The sequence below is a fragment of the Elephantulus edwardii genome, unplaced genomic scaffold (assembly GCF_000299155.1).
Source record: "Elephantulus edwardii isolate Elephantulus edwardi_28Jun2011 unplaced genomic scaffold, EleEdw1.0 scaffold00346, whole genome shotgun sequence".
Classification (NCBI taxonomy): domain Eukaryota; kingdom Metazoa; phylum Chordata; class Mammalia; order Macroscelidea; family Macroscelididae; genus Elephantulus; species Elephantulus edwardii.
The window spans coordinates 1232315-1258905 of record NW_006400096.1 but is presented as its reverse complement, the minus strand read 5'-3'; the positions used below and the strand labels follow the sequence as shown (position 1 = coordinate 1258905).

General features: G+C 44.6%; 1 protein-coding gene across 1 annotated transcript in view; it reads left to right on the top strand.

Moving 5' to 3' along the window:
* MYOCD (myocardin) overlaps nucleotides 1-26591 on the top strand; it is a 99415-nt gene that overhangs the window by 37282 nt on the left and 35542 nt on the right. The window contains exons 6-9 of the mRNA XM_006901808.1: nucleotides 17928-18103; nucleotides 20942-21067; nucleotides 24900-25141; nucleotides 25887-26040. Coding sequence (XP_006901870.1) covers nucleotides 17928-18103; nucleotides 20942-21067; nucleotides 24900-25141; nucleotides 25887-26040 — 698 coding nt within the window. The remainder of the gene's footprint in view (nucleotides 1-17927; nucleotides 18104-20941; nucleotides 21068-24899; nucleotides 25142-25886; nucleotides 26041-26591) is intronic.

Genomic DNA, 26591 nt, shown 5'->3' with positions numbered 1-26591 from the left:
ATGTGCCGTCGAGTAGTTTACGACCCTATGTACAATAGCCCTAAACTGCATTTGGTTACTAACTTGAAAAAAAAAAAGCTGGGGGTTTAAGTTTCCCCAAAAGCATTTCAGAGAGAAGAGCTGGTGATCAACTTTCAAAAATCTAGCCATTGATATCCCTACGGAGTGGCTCTACTCCGGCACTTGTGGAATCAGCAGGAATTAGAACGGAGTATCTGCCACTATTAAATTGGCTACTTACAACTGTTTTAAGCTTGAAGTTTTTTCTTTTTTACCCAGCATTTTTTTTATTGTTAATGTCAATGAAAATTTACAGACTTTGGATTTCAATTCATGCATTGTTGCACTTTTCTCCCCTCCCAAACCTCCCCCTCCCCACCCCAGTACACTTCCCTCTTGGAAAAGTAAAATTCTTTCATTGTTTTACAGTCCTTCCTCCCAGGTCCACTCCACTATGCAGCCTTCATTCTGAACTCCTGTCATGACAATAATACCTAAAAGCAAATCCCTTTTAAACAGTTTTCTCCCTTATCTGTTTCAATGCAGTATACATAATTTATCCCATCTTTCTCAGTCTCCCCCCCAGTCCTGAGGTCAGTATTGTTTTACAACAGTGGCACCATGGAGTGTTTGTCTTTTTGTGACTGAGATACTTCACTCAGCATAATGTCCTCCAGGGCCACCCATATGAATAATATTGTATGAGTTCCTTGTTTTTCATTGCAGCATAGTATTCCATTTTGTGAATATACCGCAGCTTCTCTATCCATTCATTTGTTGATGGGCATTTAGGTTGTATCCAACTCCTTGCTATTGTGAACAAAGCCACAATAAACATGAGTGTGCATATATCTGCTTGGGTGGTAGTTATGGTCTCTTTGGGGTATATTCCCAGTAATGGAATTGCTGGGTCAAATGGTATCTCTATTTGCAACTTTTTTGAGAAAGCGTCATACAGAGGTTGCACCATTTCACAGAGGTTCCCACCAACAGTGAATAAGGGTTCCAGTTTTTCCACAACCTCGCCAGCATTTGTTGCTTGCTGTTCTATTAAATTTTGCTGTTCTTACTGGAGTGTGATGATATCTCATAGTTGTGAAGTTGATTATTTTTTTTAAAAGTTGATTAATTTACACATCAATGTTCTGGGTTTATTTTCTTTGCTCAAATTCATGCCACTGTTGGGATGAGGAGGGGACCTCTGGTTGCAATCTGTGTTGCAATTGTGAAGGCACCAAGTTTGAAACAAGTTTGCTCTGCTGGAGAAAGATGGACAATCTCCTCCTTTGCAATTACTGCCTCCAAAAACTCACTAGATTTCATCTATGGATGGGTTACGACTCGATGGCACACAACAGCATTAAGATGTTAGAAGGGTGTAGACAGAACACTAGCAGTGGAAATGGATAAAATCACAACTGTGAGAGCTACTGAAAAAATGGAGCTGACAGGCCTGAAACAGCCTGAAGCTCCATGGGGTTTGGATCTTAGCAGTCTCATTTACTGTTAGACTCTGTCACTCATTGGCCAAGTAACGAAAGAATTCATCCCGTTCTGTCAATTTCCTTATTGGTAAAATAATGACAGTATGACAGTGATCACAATAGTGGAGGCTATCTCATATGGGGCCTTTTTTGGAAATGTATTACACTAAATCTTTTCTATAGACTCCTCTTCTTGTTGCTATCCTTAGGTGCCTTTGAGTCAACTACCACTCATAGCGCCCCTTTGAACAACAGATTGGAACCTGTCCCATCCTGCGCCATCCTCACAATCTCCACCATCCTCAAGCCCACTGTTACAGTCACTTGTGTCAGTTCATCTCGATGAGGGTCTTACTTAACAAAAATTACCTAGGCATTGGAACTACTTTAGTGAATGTCTCAATTTCTGAACTCAAAGAATGTACACTATAGCAAGAAAAGAGGCATGGAAGAAGAAAGTGATCATTCTTTTTAGCTAACTCTTTCTTGGTGAATCAATCACTGAAAGCCCACGTACATGTAAGCCCAAGGTTCATGGAATGAAACATTTGAGGCATCCCATGATTCTCTGTGGATCAGGCCATGTTGAGCCACAGAGTTTCCGAGGTTGATTGCCAAGCCTTTCTTTCTAGTTCCTCTTTGTCTAGAGTACCACTGAAAAACCTGCTCAATATTGTTGTTGTGTGTATCATGAAGTCGGAACCAACCCGTAGTTGACCCTCTGGTGGGTTTTCAGAGGAATTTTATTCAGGAGGAGACAGCCCATCCTTCCCCCACAGAGCAGCTGGTGGATTCGAACCGTGTGCCTTTGGGATTGCAGCACAGCTGAGCAGTAGGCCACCAGAGCTCTGTCTCAGTTAACAGGTGGGTACTGGTTGAGCATGAGGTGTCCTGGTGGGAATGGATCTCGTGTCTCTTCCAGGGGACTTAAAAATTCTACGACTGAATTGTCACTGCCCGAGGATAGAAAAGATACAAAAGTCTGGGTTTTGGTTTTTTAAAAGACACATCCTGAGTAATGACTTCCTGGCAAGAACTGAAAGGACAGAGGTAGAGATGAGGGTGGAGGGTGAGAGGTGTAACAGTGCTCAGGTGACAGAAGCTCTTTTCTGCTTAGAGTGCACCTTGAATTGTGTTTTTAAAGCAGTGGAGAGAGTCCTATTTCAAGGAGACTCTCGTTTATTATAAGAAAAAACATGACCATTTGTCGGATTATCCAATGAGAGGAAGGATAATTTTAAAAAGTAATATTAAATAAAGGGAGCTCTGGTGGCCTAGTGGCAGGAAGCTGTGCAGCTATCCCAAAAACATGTGGTTCGAGACCACCAGCTGCTCCATGGAAGGACAGGCAATCTCCGTGTGTGATAAACTGCCTCTGAAAACTCACCGTAGAGTCAGCTATGCATCAGTTCTGACTCTATGGTACACAACAAGAAGAATATTAATAAAACAATGGAGAAATATTCAAGTGTCTCCAGTCAGAGACCAACAGCGTGTTAGTGTGTAAGCAGAGTAGGGGGTTCTGCATGTAGTTTAGGCCTCTCTGTCTGCAGGATGAAAAGTGGATGGAGGCAAGGCCACTAGGATATGATGGCACCTGTGGAGAGTTAATGAAAGTCTAAACAAGAATTACAGAAAAGAAGATCTTAGCAGTCACTGGTTTGGCAGGGATAGATGATCAACAGAACTTAGTGCTTTTAGGCAAAAGCAAAGAAGACAATTCCCAATTTATTCACTTGAGAAAACAGAGTTATCACTTATCAAGGTCGATAATTGACCTGAGAGGAAATTACAAATTCTTGTCATTCTTGTTGGCTTTGAAGGGTCCACAAGACACTGTAGACTGATTATACTGTGGCACCTATGGTCGAAAGTCGGGAGACAGGGCTAGTTGAGAGCTATAGGCCTGGGTGTCTTTGACATTTATAGTCATTTCAACTGAAGGACTATATAAGATTGCCCTTTGCTTCTTTTATTTCTTCATTTGACAATTATTTGAGTGTGTGCTGTGTGCCAGAAATTCTTCTGAGTGTTTGAGATATATTCAAAACCAACCAAACCAACCCTCCATTGTCAGTCAATTTTGACAATTCACAACAACCTCAGAGGGCAGAGCAGCACTTCGCCATCCCCCTTCCAAGGCAGCCATCTTTTGGGGAGCAGAGTGCCCTGTTTTCCTCCTCTGAAGCAGCTGGTGGGTTCAGATTGTTGACCTTTCAGTAAAGCATAGCCCAGTGCTTAAACACTGCACCACCAGAGCTCCTTCTGAGCTACCTTAGTGAACAATATACACTATGAGGTCTCCTCTCGTGGTGTTTCTATTCTAGTGAGGGATATAATAACAGTAAAGAAAAATATAGGCATTGTAAACAAGTGAATTATTTCTATTGGAGCTCTGGTGGCTTAGTGGTAAGAAACTGTAATGCAACCCCAAAGGCACACGGTTTGAATCCATCAGCTGCTCCGTGGGAGAAGGATGGGCAATCTCCTCCCATTTGATGAAGTGCCTCTGAAAACCCGCTTGCTGGAGGGTCAACCACAGGTCAGTTCTGACTCAAAGGTACAAAACAACAGTAGGAACAAATACTAGTTTAAAATGAAGAAATAAAGCTAGATATCGAAAATCAGGAGTGTCCAGAGGGAGACGGCAATGGGATCAGTGAGGAATAAAGAAAGGACTGGTAGAGAAATGCGTGGGATTCATGGGATGACCTAATTCAAGGAAAGTTGGAAGGTGGACACTAGTACTGAGATTTTGAGCGCCTACTACCCGACACGTGTGCTCAGCATGTTTTGTGCTCATCTGCGCTATGGACATGGGTTTTATGGACAAGGTAACTACATAATGTGAAATGCCCCAAGGCGGAGAGGGGTGGCCTAGTGCCCAGAAGTTGAGGTTGAACGCTGAGTAACTCTTCCAGCCATGATGACGGTCCAGACCCGCTCTTCCACCTGCGACTTCTTGTCACCAGATCACCTCCCCTTGCAGAGATGCAGCGCCAGCTTTTTGTTGTGCTAGTATCGCTTTCCTGGCCTCTGTATCTTTTCTCCCCTCGATCCACGTGCCTTTCCAGATGTGTTTACATTTTCTAGTTCTCCCTGCAGCTGTGTTTCAGTGATGTTGCCAAGTCCTAAACATAGTGCTCAGCCGGTATTTTCCTTTCTCTAAATTTTATTGTTGTTGTTAGCTGCTGTCAAGTCAGCCCCTGGCCCTTGGTGACCTCAGACTCCATAGGATCAACCTGTTATGATCCTTGATGCTTCCATGGCCCATCTTAGAGTGCAGGCTCTGCTAAAACCTCTTCAATCATCAAGACAACATGTAAACCTCCACAGAGAGGTGGTGAGGCACCCGAGGTGCACGGGCCGAGAATCAAACCCAAGTTTACTTCATGGAAGGTGAGAATTCTACCCACTGACCCACTGTCATCACTTGCTTCCAGATCTTATTCAAGACCAACTCTTTTCCAATCCCAGAGTGGAATGGACAAGTCTTTTGGAAAGAAAATTTCTCTCCCCTTGAAAATTTCTATTGTTTCTCAACATCCCCTCTCTTACAATCAGCTGAAAGTCCTCACATACCTTTTCCCAAAAGCCTCTTCTCCATTCAGATAGTGATATAACACTTGCAGCTCCAAGTCTATTTACTGAGTCAGGGAGAATGTTCTAGATTCCAGCTGGAAGAATCTTAGGCTACCGTGAAGGAATAGTGGGCTTTCTGATTGGATTTCCACCAGAAGACCTGGGCTTTCTTGTGGTTACATCTCACAGTATATCTCCAACTTCCCAATCCCCTTCATAGAAAATCACTCCTTCTCTCCAGCTAGACCACTGGATACAACAAAGGTGATGTTACATGGGAAAGAATATGCAGAGAACAAGAAATAGATACATAAGTACAGCATGGCCTCATATAGCTTGATATTATTGTTGTTATGTACCATTAACACTGTCCAGTTATGTACCATGTTCTGTGGTATGGATCAGATCTCTGTGATACGTAGGGTTCTCACTGGCTGAGTCATGGAAGTCCATCACAAGGCCTTTTATCCTAGCCATTCTCCGTCTGGAAATTCCACTAAAACCTATCCAGAGCCCATCAATCTACAAGGTTAATTGGTTGGTTATGAGATGATGTACTGGCCAGGAATCGAACCTGAGTCTCTCACATGAAAGGCAAGTGTTCTACCACTGGATCATTATCTGGTTTAAGGCCATGTTTATTGTCTGTTTTCCTAAAAAAAAAAAAAAGAAAGTATTATGACTTCCATGGTATCTAAAAACAATGAGACTCATTATTTAGAAAATATGAAGATTTTACTATAAAATCTGAACACTGGGACAAAGACTAGTATAGAATCTTTTAGAAATATAAGTAACAATTTTAAATGGATGGCTCTTCTGTTTTAAATGGATGACTTTAAATTGTCTGACTTCTGTACCAATACTGCTGTAGTGAAAATGTGATAAACAGAGTTAATTTATCATTGAAAGTGGGTCTATATACTTTGAGTTCTAGATTAGATTTTTTTAATGAGAAGACGAAAGGTTAACTTGGGCCTTCAGGTGGAAAGCCTGGCTGAGTCCAAGGAAAATGTGAGACGATGCTTTGGAGGAGGAGCTGGGCTGCTGGGGCTGCAGGAACCTTCTTGAGCTTGAAGAGTTGGGAATGCAGCCAGGGTTCTGTTTTCCTGGAGCCAGAAGCCAGGCATCTGGACAGTTTACAGCTTCCTTGGTAGCTAAGGGGTACTCATGAGCCACAGAAAGAAATGAATAATACCTGAAGAGCAGGCTCTGGGGTCTCATAATGGAAGGATTTTTAAACAATAATAAACTACTCATAATCTATAAGATCTCTGGTGGCCTAGTGCAAGGAGCTATTACCAATCCAAAGTTACGCAGTTAGAATCCACCAGCAGCCAAAAATTCAGTAAGTCAGAATGTAGGTTCAGGAAAAAAGTTTGTTTTTATGTAAATTTCTTGTGGATACAACTATCATCCCTAATGAGAAATTATTTTCAAAGTGCAAATGATCCTTTGCAGAAAATAAATGCATAGGAAAACATGAACTACACTTTTCCTGAGGAAGCTTCTGGAAATGGGGGGGGGGGGGAATAAACAGGAAACTGTAGGTTCAGGACCTGCGGGAATGGTGGGTTGGAAACAAGGCTGAGAGACAAGCTGGGGCTGTCCTGGATTCTGCCTTTGCTGCCAAGTGAAGGGAAAGCCTTGTGCCCTTCCTGAAGGGAGCAGAGGCACGGTAAGATGTGGGCAGGGCACGTGAGAGGTGGAGGCTGCAGCTGGGGAGAAAATTCTAGAAACCTGAAGGACAGCTTGAAGATGCCTAGAGAGGTTGTGAGAGGTTTGCTGTTGTTTTTGCTGTTTGTGATTGCAGTCATGTAAACCCCGACTTACAGGGACCCTGTGTATATGAAATTAGAATTGTGCACCACAGGGATTTTGATGGCTGATTTCTTTGGTAAATACATAAAAAGGCTTTTCTTCTGAGGCCACTGCGTAGACTCAAACTTCCAAACTTTAAACTAACACTAAGCATGTTAATTGTCTACATTATCCGGTGATTCCAAGGCGACATCCTAAATCCTGTTCAGTATCTTTAGACAAGACCCATGTTTACCATGTGACTTTCACACAGCACTTTCTCCTTAGGAAATGGACTTTGTTTGCATCTTTTCTAGAAAAATATTCCAGGATGGTCTGTACATGAATTGAAATCGTTCTCATGCGGAGTATGGCACAAACTTACAAGTAGATAGCAGTTGAGGTCCCTTTTACACTTCACTTCACAATTTCCAGGGTTGGTGTGGGTCAGAGCAAAAAAGGGACAAAACTGATGGCTGCCAAATTGGTCCTGACTCATGGTGACACTACCGGACAGAGGAGGACTACCCCGCGGGATTGCCCAGGCTGTTATAAATAAACTACAAATAACAATAACCTGCGTTATGCAGATGACACATTACTTGCTCAAAGTGAGGAGGATTTGAAGCACTTGTGGCAGAAGTTCAAGGAATGCAACCTTCCATGTGGATTGTGTCTCAATATCAAGAAAACAAAGATTCTTACCACTGGACTAATAGGCAGTGTCATGATGGATGGAGAGGAAATTTAAACTGTCAACAGCTTCATCTTGCTTGGATCCACAATTAACACCCTTGGTACGAGCAGTCAGAAAATAAGGAGATGCATTACACTGGAAAAAATCTGCAGTTAGGGACCTTTCCAAATTACTGAGAAATAGTGATGTCAGTTTGAGGACGAAGGTGTGTCTGATTCAGACCATGGTCTTTCCAGTTACTAGCTATGCATCTGAGACCTGGACAGTGAATAAGGATGACAGAAAAGGAATTGATGCCTTTGAGCTGTGGTGTTGGAGAAGAGCACTGAACATCCCATGGATGGCCAAGAGAATGATCAGATATGTCTTGGAGAGGATACAGCTGGCGTGCCCTTTGGTGGCAAGAACAATGAGGCTTCACTTCACATACTTTGGACATGTTGCTCAGGGGTGCTATTCCTTGAAGAAGGACATGATGTTGGGAAGGGTAAAGGGTTGGAGGAGAGAAAGACCCTCAACCAGGTAGATTGACACGGGACTGCCGCAATGGGCTCTTGTGTGTCTGAAAGTGTGAGGATTGCACAGGCTAGAACCCGGTTCAGATCTTTTGTTGATAGGCCCGCTATGAGTCATACTTAACTTGACAGGACCTAACAACAACAATCCTTATTAAAACCAGACTGCTACGTTTTTCTCCAATGGAGCCACTGGTGGGTTCCAATTACTGAGCTTTTGGCTGTTATTGTTGTTTGCCATCTAGTAGGATCTGACTCATAGCTGACCCTCCAGTGGGTTGTCAGAGGCTATAAATCACGTGGGAGGAGATTTCTGCTGGTGGATTTGAACCACGTGCCTTTGAGATTGTAGTGCAGCTTCTTACCACTATGCCATCAGATAGTTAACCACCACACCACCAGGGCTCCTACAGAAAGGCATCTGTTTTTTTTTAGGTGCCATCAAGTTGACTACAAGTCATCAGGAGTCTGGGAACAACAGATCTGAACCACCATCTCAAATCAGCTTATTTTTACAGTCACTGTGTCAGTTTATCTCGCCAAGGTGGTCACAAGGACTCCAATTCTCTCACCTCAAATCTTGGAATTTTAAATGTTTATGCAGAGGAAAGTATAACTGACTCATTCATCTAATCACTTCCGACTCAAAGTCACCAGGCCAAAATGCTCAAGGGGCCAGTGCCTAAGCCAGGCCTGCAGGCATAGCTGGAGGGTGATGTCAGGGCCTCCCAAAGCAGGTCCTTGTCATCACACCCCTGATGTGCCCGCAGGGACAATAGCCAGTGCTCTGCACTCAGGCTGCTCCCAGGGGACTTGTGCTGGGGGAGATTGGAGAGGCCCAGGGTCATAGCAAAGTCAGGAGACATGGCTATTCGAAAGGCACTAAGAGGAGATTAAGGTGATCTCTCCTCTCCCTTCTCTCCAAATGCTGGGCTTGAACCAGGAAGGAGAGGAAGTCCCAACAACCTTCTCAGCCACACTCCTCTTCCTCCATGTTTGTCTTTGCTTTCCCAGAATGCTCATTCAAGACAGAATCCTTTTCAGGGCTCTGAAATTGCCCTGACCTTTGCAAAGCTGACCACAGGGCAAACTGCCTCCTTGGGGGTGGGCTTTATTTTGTAATATTTAGTTTTAAATAAGCATATTCACTAGTAACAATAACAGCAGCTAGAAAGTAATGAACACACACAAACACAAGCAGAAACTGCGTTCAACACCTCACATGAACACACCGTGCTATTTGGGTCCTTAAACCCTGAGAATGTTTCTTCTTGTTCCCGTTTTAGAGATAAGGAAACTAGCGTTCCATTGGGGAGCCTCTTTAAATAGCTGATGCCTGCTGATAAAGGGGGCTCCTTCTGGATACTGCATGTCCCCTGGGATGGCTGTTAAAGCAAACCCATACAGAACCGGGATAATGTCTTTCTCGCCCTCCCACCCAGCTCTGCCAGTCATCACTCTGTAACCTCTCACTCACTCTGTCCCTTGCTCATCAAATATCCCCTCCCACTTCTGTTGTCTTCTGCACAACTGAATGCCACTTGAGACTCCACCACACATTGCCTCCAGGACTCTGCAGGCCAGCCGCGCTCCCAGCTCCTCTAAGCCAGCTAGTCTCTGACCCCTCCCATTGTGTCCCAGGGAGATAAGGCCTTCCTCTGGGTTTCAGGTCACTTGCCTCTCTCTTATCTGACTGAGTTTAGGCATGACTCTCCTCAAAATGTGTGTGGGCTGGACACCAGCAACTCGGGAATATGCCCATCACCTGACGCTGATTCATGCCACATACACTTCTTCTAGACTTTTCCTTTGGTCACATCACTCCAGTATATTGTATGGAAGTCACCAAGCGCAGAGTGTCAGAGCAGAAAGGACGTGCACACGTGGCGATGGGAGGAGCAGGGTGCCCAGAGCACCTCCAACCTTTTCCAAAATCATCGTGCCCGCCTTCCCTTCAAGACTGCCTTCTGGTGTTCCTCACAACCTGGGTATTACAGCTAGGTCCGGACCCTCACCTCTCAGAATCTCAAGCGAGAGATTTTATCCAGTGTGGAGATGTCCTCAGCATATGATGTGTGCAGACAAGGAAGAGATGCTGGGCCTTTTTCTGTGTGGTCAAGTGGACTGCAACTCATCTTATGCATAACTCACCTTACGCACAACTCACAAAACTCTGTCCAGCCCCGAGTCACCTTCGTGGTCTAGGTCCGTCACCACATCTCATGGCGGGTTTCTCGACTTTTCCCTGACTCTTTTCTTCATCAAACATGAAGACCATTTCTAACGATCCGACTTCCTGATGATGTCGCTAAAGCAAACTAGTCAGTCTCATCATCCTTGCTTCCAAAAAACATTTTGTTGTTTCTCCTCGAAGGCTGAGTAATCTATTTTCCCTATTTGTTCTCAGTATATTCAACGCACCATACCAGGCCTTATGGAAACTGTTCCCTACATAACATATAACCCAGTGGCTTTCAGGAATTGTTCCATCTATAAAACAAGGAAGAACTTCTGAAATAACTGATCAGTGAAAAATCTTATGAAAATTAATGGATTCTGCCCACAAAATTCTTCAACATAGGGGGGGGAAAAAAAAAAAACCAAGGAGGGGAAAATGGGTTCCCATCCTACCCACTAGAATATTATGAGACCAAATGAAAGTTATTCTTTTTGTTACTGTTAACACCATTACCGTAGTTTCCAGAAAGCACATTCTAACTTAGAGCACCTCCATTTGTGTCCGAATAGAACTGCACTCTGTGTGGTTTTTTCAGTAGCGGTTTGGTTTGGTTTGGTTTGGTTTGGTTTGGTTTGGTTTGGTTTGGTTTGGTTTGGCTTGGCTTGGTTTGGTTTGGTTTGGTTTGGTTAAGCAGGTCTCCAGGCCTTTCTGAAGCTGTTCTGGGTGGACTTGAACTTCCCACCTTGCTATTAGCAGGCAGGCAGGTTAACCATTTGTACCACTCAGGTTGCCATTAAGTGAACCATTAACACAAAATGCCTGTTATTATCATTTGGGTATTCGTACAAGCAAACTATTAATAATGATATTAATATGAGTGGACAAATGAACTGCTAATACAGACTTACATTTTTATCAGTTAAAGGCATTAATCTGTGGCCCTCGGGCCTAGTTTTAATTGTTTTTGGTCATTCTTCTAAGTGATATAGAACTGGTCTGTCCATTTGCTGTACAGAGGTAACTTGTAGCTGCTCTGATGCTAAATACTGTGAGATTGATGTGTCAAATGTGATAATGGTTACCCATGGCACACAGTGTTTGGTGGAGCTTCCCGATCAAAACAAGCTTGGAAGCAGGAGTGGCATCCACTTCTGAAATAGCTAGCCTCCAGAAACTCTATAAACTTGGAGAAATGATGAAAAGTTATACAAGTGTTCAGGTCTTTGGTTCATAGTCGTCTATGACTCGATGGCACTTAACAACAATGGCATTGAAGTGCTACTGGTGAGATCTAAGAAAAACTATCCTTTCTCCCTTCTTTTCTTAGTATGTCATACACACATTCGAACTATTGAGCAACTTTGCAGTTTGGATAAACTCCCTTTTGTCTGGACTAGATGCTCTGTGTTAGTGTAGGTGAAACGGGAATAGCCAGGGTCTTTGTCTCTAGAGTGGTCAGATCACACAGAGAAAACTCATAGCTATTTATACTGAAGGAACAACAACACCAATAAACCACCTTGGCTTCCACTCAGTTCTAACTCCCAGGAACCTGGCGTGTGTAAGCAGAATAGCTCCCTCCCTACTGATTATTGGCATTGACCTTACAAAAGTAAGCACGTTCTTCCAATATGCTACTGGATGAGTTTGAACCACCAACCTTTGGGTTCGTTGTTATTGTTAGGTGCCACCGAGTCGACTATAACTCCTAGCACACCCTATGCATAACAGGCCAGAACTTCACCCCACCCTGTGTCGTCTCCATGCTAGTCAAGTGTAAAGAATTACAGGCTTGGGTGCCTCAGAAAGGGAAGCGAGTGTGAGGAAGAAAAGGTCCAGGAGGCTAACCCAGTCATGTGCATGGATTCTCTGTGAATGTGAACAATGTTAGCCTGTAGCTCTCATTGCAATTTTGTGATTTCTGGGGTGTTGTTGTCAGGTGCCACTGAATCAACTATGATTCATAACACCCTTATGAACAATGGATCTGAACCTCATCCCATCCTGAGCCATCTTCATCTTTTCTGATATATTTGAACCAATTATTACAGTTACGATGTCTGTCATTCATCTTGTTGAGGGTCTTCCTCTCTTTCTCTGACCCTTCACCTTTCAGTTTATTAACACCTACCCACCCACCACCCCATCTCTACTTGGCCAGCACTAATATGCATAGTCCTTTTAACCAGGAAAAATTCTCTAATCTCTCAATTAGAAGTGGAATAAAACATTTCTCTCGAAAAATATTTTCTAAGGTATTTATGAGCTGAGTCGACATAGTCACGGAAGCAGCTTTAACATTCTTCCTTGAAAGATTTCAGGCAGATGACATTCCGGATGGGCTATCCTGAGGGGAGTGGTAAAAACATATTCTTTCCTGTTTGGTGAACAGGACAAATACAGGCTTACTTGCAGGGCTAAGTTTTGCTATGAGAATAGGAGAAGGGAAAGGGATAAGCTTACTGTGGATTCTTAAAATAGCGAAAGAGGTGTTCCAAACAGAGTGTTGAGGAGGGAGAGGAGTGACTCCAGCTCACACGAGAAGCTGGTGTTTGTCAACTACCCAAAAGAACCCGACGTTAGAAGAGGAAGAGGCTGCTGGCAACAATAGGCTGTATTTCTTTCTTTTAGATCCTGTCACATTTTATTTTATTTTCTGCCCGTTCCTGATCCAACTTTTTATAGTTGTACAGTACAAGGAGAAGTTGGGGAGGGGAAAAGAAAATTTTCCAGTAATACAGTGGAATTCTGTGAAGCTACATTTTTCTTAAAAAATAAAAATAAAAACCAAAACAATCATGGAAAATCTCTATGTCCTCACACAGAAAGGTCGCTCAGAAATATAGTAGAATGGAAAGCAAACAAACAAAAGCCCAAGTTTCAGAACAGTGCATTTTATCCCACCCTGTATGAAATACTTTCAAAATGTGTGTATGGCTTTTAGTGATAATTCACGGAAACTTCTCTGAAATTGCAGGCAAATCACAGAATGGAGAAGTGGGATTCCCTTATGCATTAGACGTTGCAATATGGTATGTATTTGTAGGATCAGGAGATATTATTTTCATGGTCTTTGCAATTACTTGCTACGCATTGGAGAGCTAGACAATGACTAGGGATGATAGAAGAATTGATGCCTTTGAGCTGTGGTGCTGAAGAGTATTGAATGTACCATGGACGGCTAGGAGAATAAACAAGTTTGTCCTGGAGAGGGTGAAGCTGGGGTGCTCCTTGGAGGCAAGGATTCTGAAGCTTTGTCTGACATACTTTGGACATACTTTGTCTGACATACTTTGGCAAGGAGGGATCAGTCCTTAGAGAGGGATGTTCTGCTTGGGAGGGTGGAGGGACAGCACAGGAGAGGAAGACCCTCAATGAGATTAATTGATTCAGTGTCTGGGGTAATGGGGGTAAGTGTGTCAGAGACAATAAGATTGACACAGGATAGAGCAGGGTTTAGGGCTGTTGTACACAGGTTTGCTATGAGTCGCAGGGGACTCAACAGCACATAACAACAACAAAAAATTTATAAATATTATGAGATATTTATTACAGCCGTTTTTGAAAATTAAAAAGGAAGCAACAGTGGCTTCTCTAAGTGGCTCCATGGAGCAGAAATCAAGTGCTCCAGTCCCTCTGGGTCAGTGTGTGCCTAATGGGCCAGCGACACTTGTTCCCACCCACCTTGTCCTTGCTCAGCCTCTTTCCTGATTTGACCGGGGATGGCAGTGAGGGTTTGTGACAGGTGCCAGTGGTAGGTGCGATGACAAGCCCCACACCTCACTTGTTCCATTACTTCCAGCTCCTCGCTGCCTTTCCAGTCACTGTGGTGAAAGGTTCTTTCCCTTATCTGTACAAAGCAGGAGTCAAAAGTTCCCGCCGGGTGACTGCAGACTGTGGGCTGGAAAATGTCCCGATAATACCTAAATTCCTTCAAAAGAGTGCAGCCTGGACCCGTGTCAGCATAGCCCTGTGGCTTCAGTACACTTTGTACTGTGCACTTGGACAGTAAACCAGATGAGAGGTGGAAATAAAAATTTAAGGGACTTATAAGGATGCCAGTAGAATCCCATCTGGATGGGTAACCCCACTCCCTGAGCCAGCTTCTCCATCCCCCCGAAAAGACCATACAGACAGCAAAGGAAGCGGACTCTTCACGTGTGAGAGACACAGTAGACACACGGGCAGAAAGAATAAAAATAAAATCCCACTGGTAAAAATGAGCACCGCGCTGACGTTTCTGAGACACATTTACGGCTTTTTATAAACAATTATGCATTCGTTGAATGGGGCTGTGGGACACTCTGGCAACATTGGCAAATTCTGACATTTGGGAGTTTGAACTTAGTAGCTGTTCTTATCCTTACTAGCAAAGTTTACTAAATATTTTGTGCTTTGTGTCCGCTTTGGATTTGAAGATGATGCTTATGGAATGCTGGCCTTTCAATTGCGTCTCTCCACGTAAAACACAGAGGAGAGGGTGGCACTCTTCATCTTCTGGTCCATCCCCTTGGCTGCAGCCTGCCTCCAGCATATTCACATCCACATTTCATTTTGAATCCTACAAGTTCACCAACAATAATTGAGCTCTATAATTTATCTCTGCCTGTCTTTTTTACATGAGGTCATGAGTTAGAATCAACTCAATGACACCTAACAACATACAGACTCTGTCCATTTGCGATTGACTTCCTTCAACAGAATGTCCCCAAGGTCCATCCACGTTGAAACATGCATGAGGATTGTATCTCTCTTTCTGACTGAGTACTACCCAAATAGTGTCTGAACTTTACTACTTGAAAAAGAGAATGATCAGGCAAATGTATGTTGCTGTTGTTAGACGCCATTGAGTCAACTTTGACTTTTAGTGTCGGTCAGTCTGTCTTGTTAAGGGTCTTCCTGTCTTTCTCTGACTCCCCACCTTTCCCAGAAAGATGTTTTTTTCCAAGAACTGGTCTTTCCTAACAACATAAAAAGGACAGAAGGAGAGTGGATGCTTTAGAGCTGTGGTGCTGGAGAAGGGTACTGAATGTACCATGGACTGCCAGGAAAACAAACAGATTCATCTTGGAGAGGATTAAACCAAGCTACTCCTTGGAGGCAAGGATTCTGGGGCTTCGTCTGACATACTTTGGACATGTTGCCAGGAGGGACGGGTCCTTGGAGAGGGACATCATGCTTGGGAGGGTGGAGGGACAGCGCAGGAGGGGAAGACCCTCTATGAGATGAATTGATTCGGTGACTGGGGTAATCGGGATGGGTGTGTCAGAGGCGGTGCAGTTGGCGCAGGATAGAGCAGGGTTTAGGGCTGTTGTGCATAGGGTCACTATGAGTCGGAAACGACTCAACGGCACATAACAACACAACAACAAGACAGCTTCACATTGTTGCTAATGAGCAAACTAGTTAAATTTCCTCTAAAAGAGACCTGTTTGTTCTATTTACAGTCCCTGGAATATTGCGTATTCTTCTTCAACATCACAATTCTTAAGCATCCATTCTTCTTCTGTTGTCTTTATTCATTGTCAAACTTCCAGATGCATAGGAAGCATTGAAAAAAACTATGGCTTGGCTTATTATGTTGTATGCACTGGAGTCGGAACCAACCTATAGCTGACCCTCCAGTGAGCTTTCAGAGGCAGTTAATTGCATGGGAGGAGACTGCCCATCCTTCCCCCTCAAAACAGCTGGTGGATTTGCACCTCATGTCTTTGAGATTGCAATGCAGTTTCTTACCACTAGGATATCAGAGCTCCCTGTGGTTTGGATTAAGCATACTTTAGTCTTTCAACTGACATTCTTGTTTTTTAGCAATTTGGAGAAGCCCTTGACAGTAGATTTTCTTTCTCAATACAATGAGTCTTTGGATTTCTTGACTGCTGTTACTATGGATGTTGATTATGGATCCAAGTAATACAAAATCGATGACATCGTCAATCTTTCCTCCATCTATAATGATTGTTGCCTACTGGTCCACTGGTGAGGACTTTTGCATTTTCTTGATGTTGAGATGTAATCCATATATAAGGATGTAATCTTTGATCTTCTGCAGCAAGTGCCTCAAGTCCTCACTTTATGTAAGTAGGATTGTGTCATCTGTATAACAGCTTATTAAGGAGCTGTCCTCCTCATGTCCTATTCTTCCTCATATAGTCCCGCTTCTTGAAGTCTTTGCTCAGCATACAACTTGACTAAATATGGAGACCAAAATTTATTAGAGGAAAGAGAGAGAAGTATTACTGCTTATGGAGCACTGAGTTTCTTTCTGTTCATGGTAAAAAGACAATCTTAAGAGTACTGTATGAACCACTGATTGATGTAATTATTGTCACTAAATTGTATATCTATAATAAATTTAACTAGCAAATGCAGTATGATACATACATACATACATACATATATACACACTTTCATAAGAGCAACAACAACATAAAATTAGCTGTTTAAGTTTCTTATATACAATATGAAGTTCATGGTTCAGAGGTCATGAACTCCTAGTTAATTGGCGGAATGGCTGTGTTCTAATTTCTGGTTTGTGGTGTATATGTTATGCAGTCTTAAAGCCTGGGAATGGCCATTCAAGCTCACAACAACTATTGATTTCTATTTATATGGAACAGAGGAAAACAGAACAGTCAAGAATGGGAGAAAGAAATGGAATATGAGACTAATTGCTTCCATGAACAATTGACCCTTTGCCATGAGACCAGAAGTACTGGATGAACACACAGCTCAAAGATTCTTAGAAGAATCATGATCAAAAGAGTTGAAAATGTCGGACAGAAATTCAACTCTCAGACTTACTGGAATAATTGAGTCTGAATAAGCCCCCAAAACTAGTGCCCTGAGATGATCTTTAACCTGCAACCATAAACCAAAATTACTCCCTGAAGCCTTCCTTAAATAAATAGTTTTATTTGGAAAGATTATCCCTGATGACTATTGTACTTTTTAAAGAATTTACTATATGGGATCAAATTGCTAGCAGCAACTCCAAACATTAGCTAGACAATAGGAGAAAGTATGTCTACATCAACATGAAAGGAACAAGCTAGACGGAAAAGGAAGGCACGAATGGCTGCAAAATGTGAAGGTGTTATCAATGTCACTGTATTATACATATTGGAACTGTTGACTTGGTGTAGATTTTCAACAACAGTTGTAAAAAGTAGGTTCACCTATACCCTAGCCACCAGTTGCTGCCAAATCAAATTCATCTTATGGTGATCCATGTGCAGCAGAGCAGAACTGGGCTCTGGAGGGTTTTCAGTGGTTTCTGAAGGAGATTCCCAGTTCTTTCTCCTGAGGTACTCTGAGTGCCCTTGACCCTCCAACTTCTTATTGAGGAGCTGAGCACATTAACCACTGCACCACTCAGGGACTCCCAGGTTCACATAGAAAAGTGGAAGAAAAGAATAAACCAGTACTAAAGTTTAACAAATAACGATAGGTCTTTATTATATCACTCATTTTTAACCCCCACCAAAGCAGATCACTTTTATAAGCCAAAACCCCCATTTGGAATAAATAGATGAAAAAGTCCTTTCAAATATACCTGTACTTTCATCTTAAACTTAAACAAAGCTAAGGAGAATTGTATATGCTTTTTCCAAAAAAAGGCCTTTGGATGCTCCTAGGCCCTGACCTAGTTCTGTTTCTCCCTCGCCCAGGTAACCAGGTGAACTTCTCCAAGCCTGCCGATGCATTTGCATTTGAGGAGGACAGCAGCAGTGATGGCCTTTCTCCAGATCAGACACGGACTGAAGACACCCAGGGTCCTGTGGGATCTCCTGTAGACACCAAAACTGTGGAGACCCCCGGGGCAGGCCCTCTGGGGGTGGCTCAGGTAAACAAGCCACATATTGGTAGATAATATCTTTATAGTCTTAGAAAGCAATGTACCGTGGATGATTTGTTTAAAGACTCCAGAGGTCTCTCTTGACCGTGAGTCATCTTGGAGCCTCTACTCACTCTTTTCAGTCCAGAACTAAAAGCCAAACAGTTGCTGCTTAGTTCCCTGGCGTTCCGAACTATACTCTCTGTAGGGTGACCTTTCAGCAGCAGATGGCCAGGACTTTCTTCTGACGCACCACTGAGGAGTTAGAACTGACAACCTTTTGATTAGTAGCCCAGTGTGTAACCATTTGTCACCCTCGGTCCAGGGTTGGGTATACAGTAGCAAAAATCTCAGAAAGCACTGAAATGAAATTCCCAGAAATACAGTCTTCTAGGTACTTACCGAATATCTACTTAGTAGATAGGTTTTGACATCATTTTCAAAGACTCAAAGAGATTAGGTAGTTCTTGTCCATAGGTCCCTGGCTAGAAAATTCTGAAGCAAAATTGGCTTCAAGGTGAGCACGGAGTTCTTGGGGAAGGGGAAGGGGGAAAGAGTGCGTTTGGCTACAGAGGAGAGGGTCCGTGACCGAGCCACAAGGAACAATGTCCCTCAACCCAAACACAGTGCCCAGCTCTTTATAAACAAACCCGCAAGGACTGAGGAGCAGATGTTGAACCAGACGTTGAATCTGACTTTGCGAGCACGTTTACAAGGAATAATAATGCTAATGACAGCTGCAGTATGCCCTTCTGCTGGGCACTTGACAGGGCCTTCTCATGTGATGTTACAGTATCTTCCAAAAAGCCCAAAACGAAGCCCACTGCCAGAGATTCATGGTGGCCCTTCAGGACAGAGGAGACCCGCCAGAGAGTTGCAAAGATCCACCCAGGGTTGCAAAGTTCTAAAGAGGTAGACTGCTGCCGCTTTCTCTCGCAAAACAAAAGTAGCTCGCAGACCTCTCTTTTAGTTCATTTTAGTGTAAAAGTTTTGCTGAAACCTCTTCAGTGTCACAGACCCATGCAGGTGGCCAACTGACAGGCAGATGGGTGGAGGCTGCGTCTTAAGTGCTTTGACCAGAACGGGACCCAGGTCTCTCACCCACGATAAGAATCATGACACTGAAGCATCGCTACTCCCCACCTTCCTCAGCCTCGCCGGGCAGTTTAGAGGGAGCCCCCACGTAGAGAGGGGTCTGGGCATCCACACAGAGTGAGGTATAAGCTCTTGAAGCCCCGGCTCTGCCACTTCCTTCTGTTGTCAGTGCCCTGGAGTTGACTATGATGTGCAGTGAGCTTCTCTGCACAGTGGATCTGAACTGTGCCCTATCTTGTACCATCCTCACCCTCTCTGCCACACTTGAGCCCAGTCACTGCTCCAGTCACTGTGTCAATCCTCATTGAGAGTCTTCCCCTCCTTCACTCTTCCTCCAGTTGGCCACTTACTGGCTGTGGACAAACCCTCCTGACCTCTGCCCTCATCCCTATGAGAAGAATGAGTTTCCTCCTCTTGCCTCACTCAGTCATCTGATTGACTGAAACTGGTATCAAGCCTGCAAACATTCGACTGTGAAACACCAGACAGATATCCGAGGTGGTTCGAATAACTAGTATCAGGGACCCCCTTTCTGGAAGCCTCATTCCTGAAGGCTGTCATTCTGCCTTCCACTCCTTTGACACAAAGACTCCGAAGCAGCCAAGGAAAAGCATGCAGGATGGGAGGCAGAGGGGTGGCACAAAAGCAGAGCAAATATTCACATGCTTGTTGTGCAAGAGTTTCTAATCAAAGCGTTGTTCCTTCCCCTGCATGCCACGGCTGCTGTCTGCAGCCAGACTTCTTCGATAACATCAAACAGTCTATCAGGCCATGGGTATGGGTTATCCTGACAGTAAATTCCTCCGTATATGATTTAAGAACGGTTTGAAAGGAAAAGTTCTTTCTGCTTAACGCTGAGGAAGGGAGGTTGGCGTCAGGGGGGAGGAGCGCTCACTGAGCAATGCCAGGCAAAATGCAGAGCTCGTTTTGTTTCATTTCCTCCGGCAACCCCATTTGTCAAACGAGGGAGCTGATGCTCTGAGATCTTTATGGTAAGATGCTCAGGGATGGGGGTCTCCTTTCAGTTCCATTTCTGGAGGTCCTGAGCAGCCCCCGACCTGCTGCTGAAGGTCAGAATCACAGAGCAAGAGTGTGGGAGAGGTGGCAAGGGAAAGAGGAGTGCATCTCACAATAACTCTGTGTAACTCTGGCACACAAAAGTCTGAGCCGGTCAGGAATAACAGGCTGGAAGTTCAAACCCACCCACAGGCAGAACAAAGGGCTGGCAACCTGCTTCAGCAAGGCCATGGCCTCAGAAACCCCTTGGAGCAAGTCTGCTCTGATGCACACAGGGTCTCCTGCCCTGGAATTAACTCAACAGCTGCTGGCCTTAGCGTACACATTTGATCCTGTCCTCAGTCTGCGAACCTTTTCCTTCCTCCTCTTCCCCCAAAGTTCCTACACCTGGCCCCCCTCTTTTACTGCCCCTTTATCAAGTTCACCAGGTGGAGCTTGTCCCAGAGAGGTGGGCCCTGCACTCAGGGTGAGCAGACGTCCAGGTCTACCTGGGGCAGATGAGCGTCATACTTGAGTTCTGAAATCCTTATTGGCTCAGCTCCCCTCACTCTCTGGAAAGTGCTGATGCAGATGATAAAGTCGAGGCAGGACTGGACTCCTTAGCGAGGGAGGGCTGCCATCTGCTGGGGTGAGAGGCCCACATTAAGCTGAGATTCAGGGGCTCTGCATTAACGTTAACCTTTCCCTATCACAGAACACTCCCTCCCCATAATAATGCTGATGTTTGGGTTTCAGGATCTTACTTCTGGCTCAGAAAATGACAGGAGTGACTCAGCATCACAACCAGGCAGCCAATCAGACACCAGGAAGCAGGGCCTTGGTCCCCTCAGTGCCCCAATGTCTGTGCATGCTGCTGTCAAGGTAAGGACTAGCCTGCATGTGCCCAGCACGTTACTCTAGCACACAGCCTGCAGGCCCAGGGTTTCTCCCAACATGAGGGGGCTGTGGGGACCCAGGCCTAGGTGCAGTCCACAAGGAGCATCCCAAGGCAGGGAGCTGAGACACCACTGCCAGTGGATGTGGACTATGATTCTCTTATCCCTACACCACACTATGGGCTTCCCTGCAGCGCAGTGACTGACTTGGTGCCCCTCATGGTGTCAGACTAGAACTGTGCTCCATGGGGGGACTTTCATTGCCTGATCTGGGGGGAGTCGATTGCCAGGCCTTTCTTAAGAGGCACCATTAGTAGAAGTGGACTTCCAGTCCTGGTTAGCAGCCAAGTGAGTTCACCACGTGCACCATCCAGGGTTGGTGGTCGGATGATAAGGAGTTGCACTGCCATGCCGAAGACCTGGGTGACTGACAGACAGCCTCTGAGAATCTGCTGGAGGATCAACTAGGAGTCAGTTCTGACTCTACGGCACCTAACAGTGACATCATTATCATCCTCCTCCTCCTCATTTTATAACTGCCTACCCGCCTGCAGGTGGCGCATTCTCATCTTTCTCCCTAAAACCCATAGATGATGGGTTGTGTCTGATCCACGACTGCCCCTAGTGTTCCTGAGTGGAACTGCTGCACCAGACCTTCTTGCCCATATTCTTTTTTTTTCTTTTTTTTTAATTAAAAAAAAAAAGTGTGCATTGCTACACACTTTTAAATTGAGACCGTGCTTAGAAACACATTCTTTTGCCGTCATTTGCGTCAAGGTGTTAATGAAAGTTTACAGAGACTTAGGGTTTCCAATCTTTCATTGCTTGTTTCACTTTTCTCCCTATCCACCTTTCCCCCCCAATTCTCTCTTCTCCTTGAAAAGAAAGAAAAACTCTTTCATTGCTATGCAGTCCCTCCCCCGCCAAGTCCACTCACTCCAGGATGTTCTTCTGCCGTGGCGCCACTGCTCTGAAACTGCCCCGGATGCTAACCAGAAGGTTAGCAGTTCAAGTCTACTTGGTGGTCCCTTAAAAGAAAGGGCTGGCGATCCATTCCCCAAAGTCAGCCATTGAAGACGCTGTGGGAGATAGATGGGATAGAGATGATAGAGATAGAGATAGAGAGAGAGAGAGAAATTAAAAAGGAAACTTTGTGGTGACCAGATCTACACTGATACGCATGGGATTACCAAAGTCAGTCAGTTGGATGGCAACTGGCCTTAACCACATGACTATCCCCTGAAGGGTCCCTGGTAGTAACTGCTGATGAAAAGGATGTAAGAAGCCATCAGCTACTCAGGAGAAGTTAGGGCGGTATGCTTCTGTAAAAACTCTCATTGGCAGAAGCCATCATCATGTCAACTACAGCTCACAGCAACCCTATGAAAAATAGATCTGAACCCTGCCCTGCCCCGCGCTATCCTCACATCACAGCCACACTTACGCCCATCACTACAGTCACTGTGTCAATCCATCTCACTGAGAGGCTTCCTCTCTCTCTGGCCTTCCACCTTCCCCAGCTTGATACCCTTTTCTAAGAACTGGCGACAACATGCCCAGTGTTTCATCATCCTTGCCTCTAAGGAGTATCCTGGATTAATTTCAACCTTGAAAATCCTAGGAAGCAATACTACTGAACATGACAACGGTTTTAGGGGTTCCACCTAACAATAATGGGTTTTATTTTGAGGCTTGGGATGTTGGAGTTGTTGGTTTGGGGTGGTTTGGGGGCTTTGGGGTGTGGTGTGTATGTGTGTGTGTGTGTGTGTGTGTGTGTGTGTTTCCGTGACTTTTGGGCTAAAAAAAAGTATATAGTTCTATGCATCCAGTTCTCTCTTTGCCCTCATCATCTTAATCCGAGAAAATAGTCCCCTTCTGAGTTCTTGTACTGTAATGGTGAAGAGGGGGCCAGGACTCCATCCCTGGCTTAGCAGCTAGACCCAAGGCTTCAGTCCCTGTCATTCCCCAGGCAAGACAAGCCTTAGGATGCAGTGGGAACAGAGACTAAGCTGAAGCAGAATGGCAGAGCTGGTGGTAGATGCTTCTGGAAATTCTCCTCGTTCATGTGCAAGAGGCTGGCTGCCTAATTAACTAGACCGTTAGTCACTGAATTTGATCACAGCGCACTGGAATACTTGTGCTCATTATTCTTTAGTCTCCAGGAAGAAAGCTTTTGGAGAAAAGAGCAGAGCCTTCAGGAGTGTAAAGCATTGACTCACAGAAAAACAGGTTGTAGGTTTCTTTGAAAAAGGTCATATTGAGATGTGTATTTTGCGACTGAAATGGGGAGGCAGCCTGTCAAATGATGCCTGCCAGTTATTCACGGGCTCCCTCTCCTGGACACTCTTGGCATCACATAATCTCTCTACATTTTCCCAAAATTCATTCTAATTTTTTTTTTCAACGTTTGCTAATAAAGTCAGAGTTTGACATTTTACATTTAGCTGCTTAAAGTATGTATGTATGTATCTCTTTATAATATATGAAATCCTTTTAATTTTGGAATGTGAACAGATACTGAGTCAGCTCTGGCATGATATATACTATGATAGAATGAGTGTTCTGGTGTGATAGAATCAACTGTCTCTCAGTCTTTTGTGATTTTCGTTATCAGTGGAATGTCTGAGTCTATCGGTGCCGCTATTGTGAGCCTTCCACTTCGGAGACTTGATGTCTAACACTACCACACAGTATTCTGTTATGACTCACTTAGTTTTCATTGGTCCATTTTCAGAAGTAGACTGTCAGGATTTTCTTCCTACTTTGTGTTTGGAAGTTCCACTGAGATCTGTCCACCCTCAGAGGCTGCTGGCACTGTTTGCAAGGTCTGTGTTATGCACTAACGGTTTCCAAGGGAGCCCTGGTGGCCTAATGTTTAGGGAGTTATGCTGCCAACCCAAAGGAGGGTGGTTTGAACCCAGTAACTGCTTTGCGAAGAAAGATGGGTAATGTCCTCTTGTGTGATTTACAACCTCTAAACACCTGCTGGAGGGTCAGGTATGAGTCAGTTTCAACCCAACAACAGCAATGAGGCTGAGAAACCGTTCCCTTGAGTCTTTTCATTTCTTCCTTTTTCTTTGCTTCAGACAGAGAGAGCACCTCAGAAATTGCCTGGATTTTTTCTATGGAGTCACTTGGTAGATTTGAACTACTGAAGATTTGCAGCCTTTGATTTAGCAGCATAGCTTGCTAGGCACTATGCCACTAAGATGCTTTCTTAAGTGCCTAACTAAAAGGGGGCTCCGGTGGCCTAGTGGCAAGAAGCTGCACTGCAATCCCAAAGGCACGCAGTTCGAGACCACCAGCTGCTCTGTGGGAGAAAGATGGATAATCTCCTCCCATGTGATTAACTGTTTCTGAAAACCCACCAAAGGGTCAGCTGTGGGTTGTTTCCGACTCGACGGTAAACAACAACAACAACTAAAATTCATCACAATATGCATAAGAAAGAAGTTAAGGATAAATCCTAAAATATGAACATACACTTTACCAGGTCATTAGGTGGTTGGGCTTAGGAAAGAGCACTCGCAAAAGCAAATTCATCCATCTGGTTCTATTCCTCAACAGCATCCAAGACCCATGAACTTGGCCCAAGGTGCGTCATTGCAGGGTGATGCATTTCTATTTCACTTACAACATTGATGTTCGAAGTATACATTACATTCTTATTTTCCTTTGCAGCTCAGGCCTTTGCTATCTTTGGGGGTCACTATTTCTGGGCTTAAGAATTCCCATCAAATGAAACCTCCCAGTGTATCCATGATATTCCCACATATTTCCATCCATCTTCTTAAGCACATGCTGTGTCCCCTTTGCAGTCTAAGTCCTTGAGTGACAGTAAGAATCGCCACAAAAAGCCCAAGGATCCCAAGCCCAAAGTGAAGAAGCTCAAGTACCACCAGTACATCCCCCCGGACCAGAAGGCAGAGAAGTCGCCGCCCCCCATGGACTCAGCCTATGCCCGCCTGCTCCAGCAGCAGCAGCTCTTCCTGCAGCTGCAGATCCTCAGCCAACAGCAGCATCGCTTCAGCTACCCGGGCCTCCACCAGGCCCAGCTCAAGTAAGTCAGGCCAGGTGTGGCCGCGGGCAGGGGCGGGCGGGCCAGCACGTGGGATGCCCCAGCGACTCTCCTCTTCCACCCCAGCCTGACTCAGCAGGTCTAGAGACCATGCACACCATACAGGTGCATGAGGCCAGGACAAAAGCCACGAATCAATACCCCTGATGAGAGATCTTTAAGAAGTGGGACTGGTGAGGCGGAGCTCTGCCAAACTGAGCCAGGGAACAGAAAGGAGAGACTGTCTAAGAATGCAATATGAGAACTGTGACGAGCAATTCCAATTACAGGCCACGAGCCATATTTAGCTCATGACTGAAGCTTTGGGAAGCAGTAGAGCCGAATGGCCGAATGGTAGCTTTAAACCCTGGCCTAGGTTTTGTGACCACACTGCTAGGTCTCTTTTTAAATGATCCATTTCCTCAACTATACAGAAACAATGTGGGTCCCCTCATTTATCTCTGTCTGTCCTTGGGCTTTGCGGCAACTCTACCTAGCGCTGCACAGTCTCCTTGTCAACCACTGATGGGCACACACCTCCCCACACCAGTCTTCACTACTCCCTCTCATTTCCCCAAAGCTAAGTCAGAGTGTCACTTGGCCTCTGGTCGACACTGTTTTCTACACCCCGCCTGCCTGACACTTCTAACCAGTTCACTTCTGATCTCACTCTCCATGAAAGTTGCACCACATTTATTTGCCAGTGTGGTAAATTGCTCCTTCATTTGCCTCTTGGTTTGTCTGACAGGGAAACCAATGAACAGATGGCCAGAAATTCAAGCACGCCTTCAACGCCGCTGAGCAACACGCCTTTGTCTCCTGTCAAAAATAGCTTTGCTGGGCAAACTGGCATCTCTTCTGTCAAGCCAGGCCCCCTGCCATCAAATCTGGATGACTTGAAGGTAGAGCACCAAACGTTACATTTTCTTTTTTCACAAATGCACTGGTGTGTGGGGAGCAGTAAGTACCCTTACTATTTCCTGAGTGAAGCAGGGAGAGGGAGAGTTGAGCCTCCCTGGGGTGATTTTCTGTGTGGCTGAAAACCCACCCAGCAGCCCACACCCAGCTCCACTCTTCCACTAGCTCTACCTCCTTGGGCTGGTTTCTAAATTCCTCTGCATTTCAGGTTCCTCATTTGCAAAACTGAATTTGTATGCAGATTAAATGGAGTAACAGTTCAGAAAGTGAACACTCCATGTTTGTGAGATTGGACCATGATTCCTGAACATTCTAAATCTTTTTCCATGTGGAACTTTCTCCAATTTTTGGTGAAATAAGAGTATTAAAAGTCCCAAGAAGAGCTATAACAAGGAGAGCTCTTTATCAACCCAAATGTGTCTAACACATGCAGCCTTGCTTCAGAGTTTATATTTCCACTCGTTGTTGTTGTTGTTGTTGTTGCTGCTGCTGTTGTTGTTGTTATGTGCCGTCGAGTCACTTGCGACTCATAGCG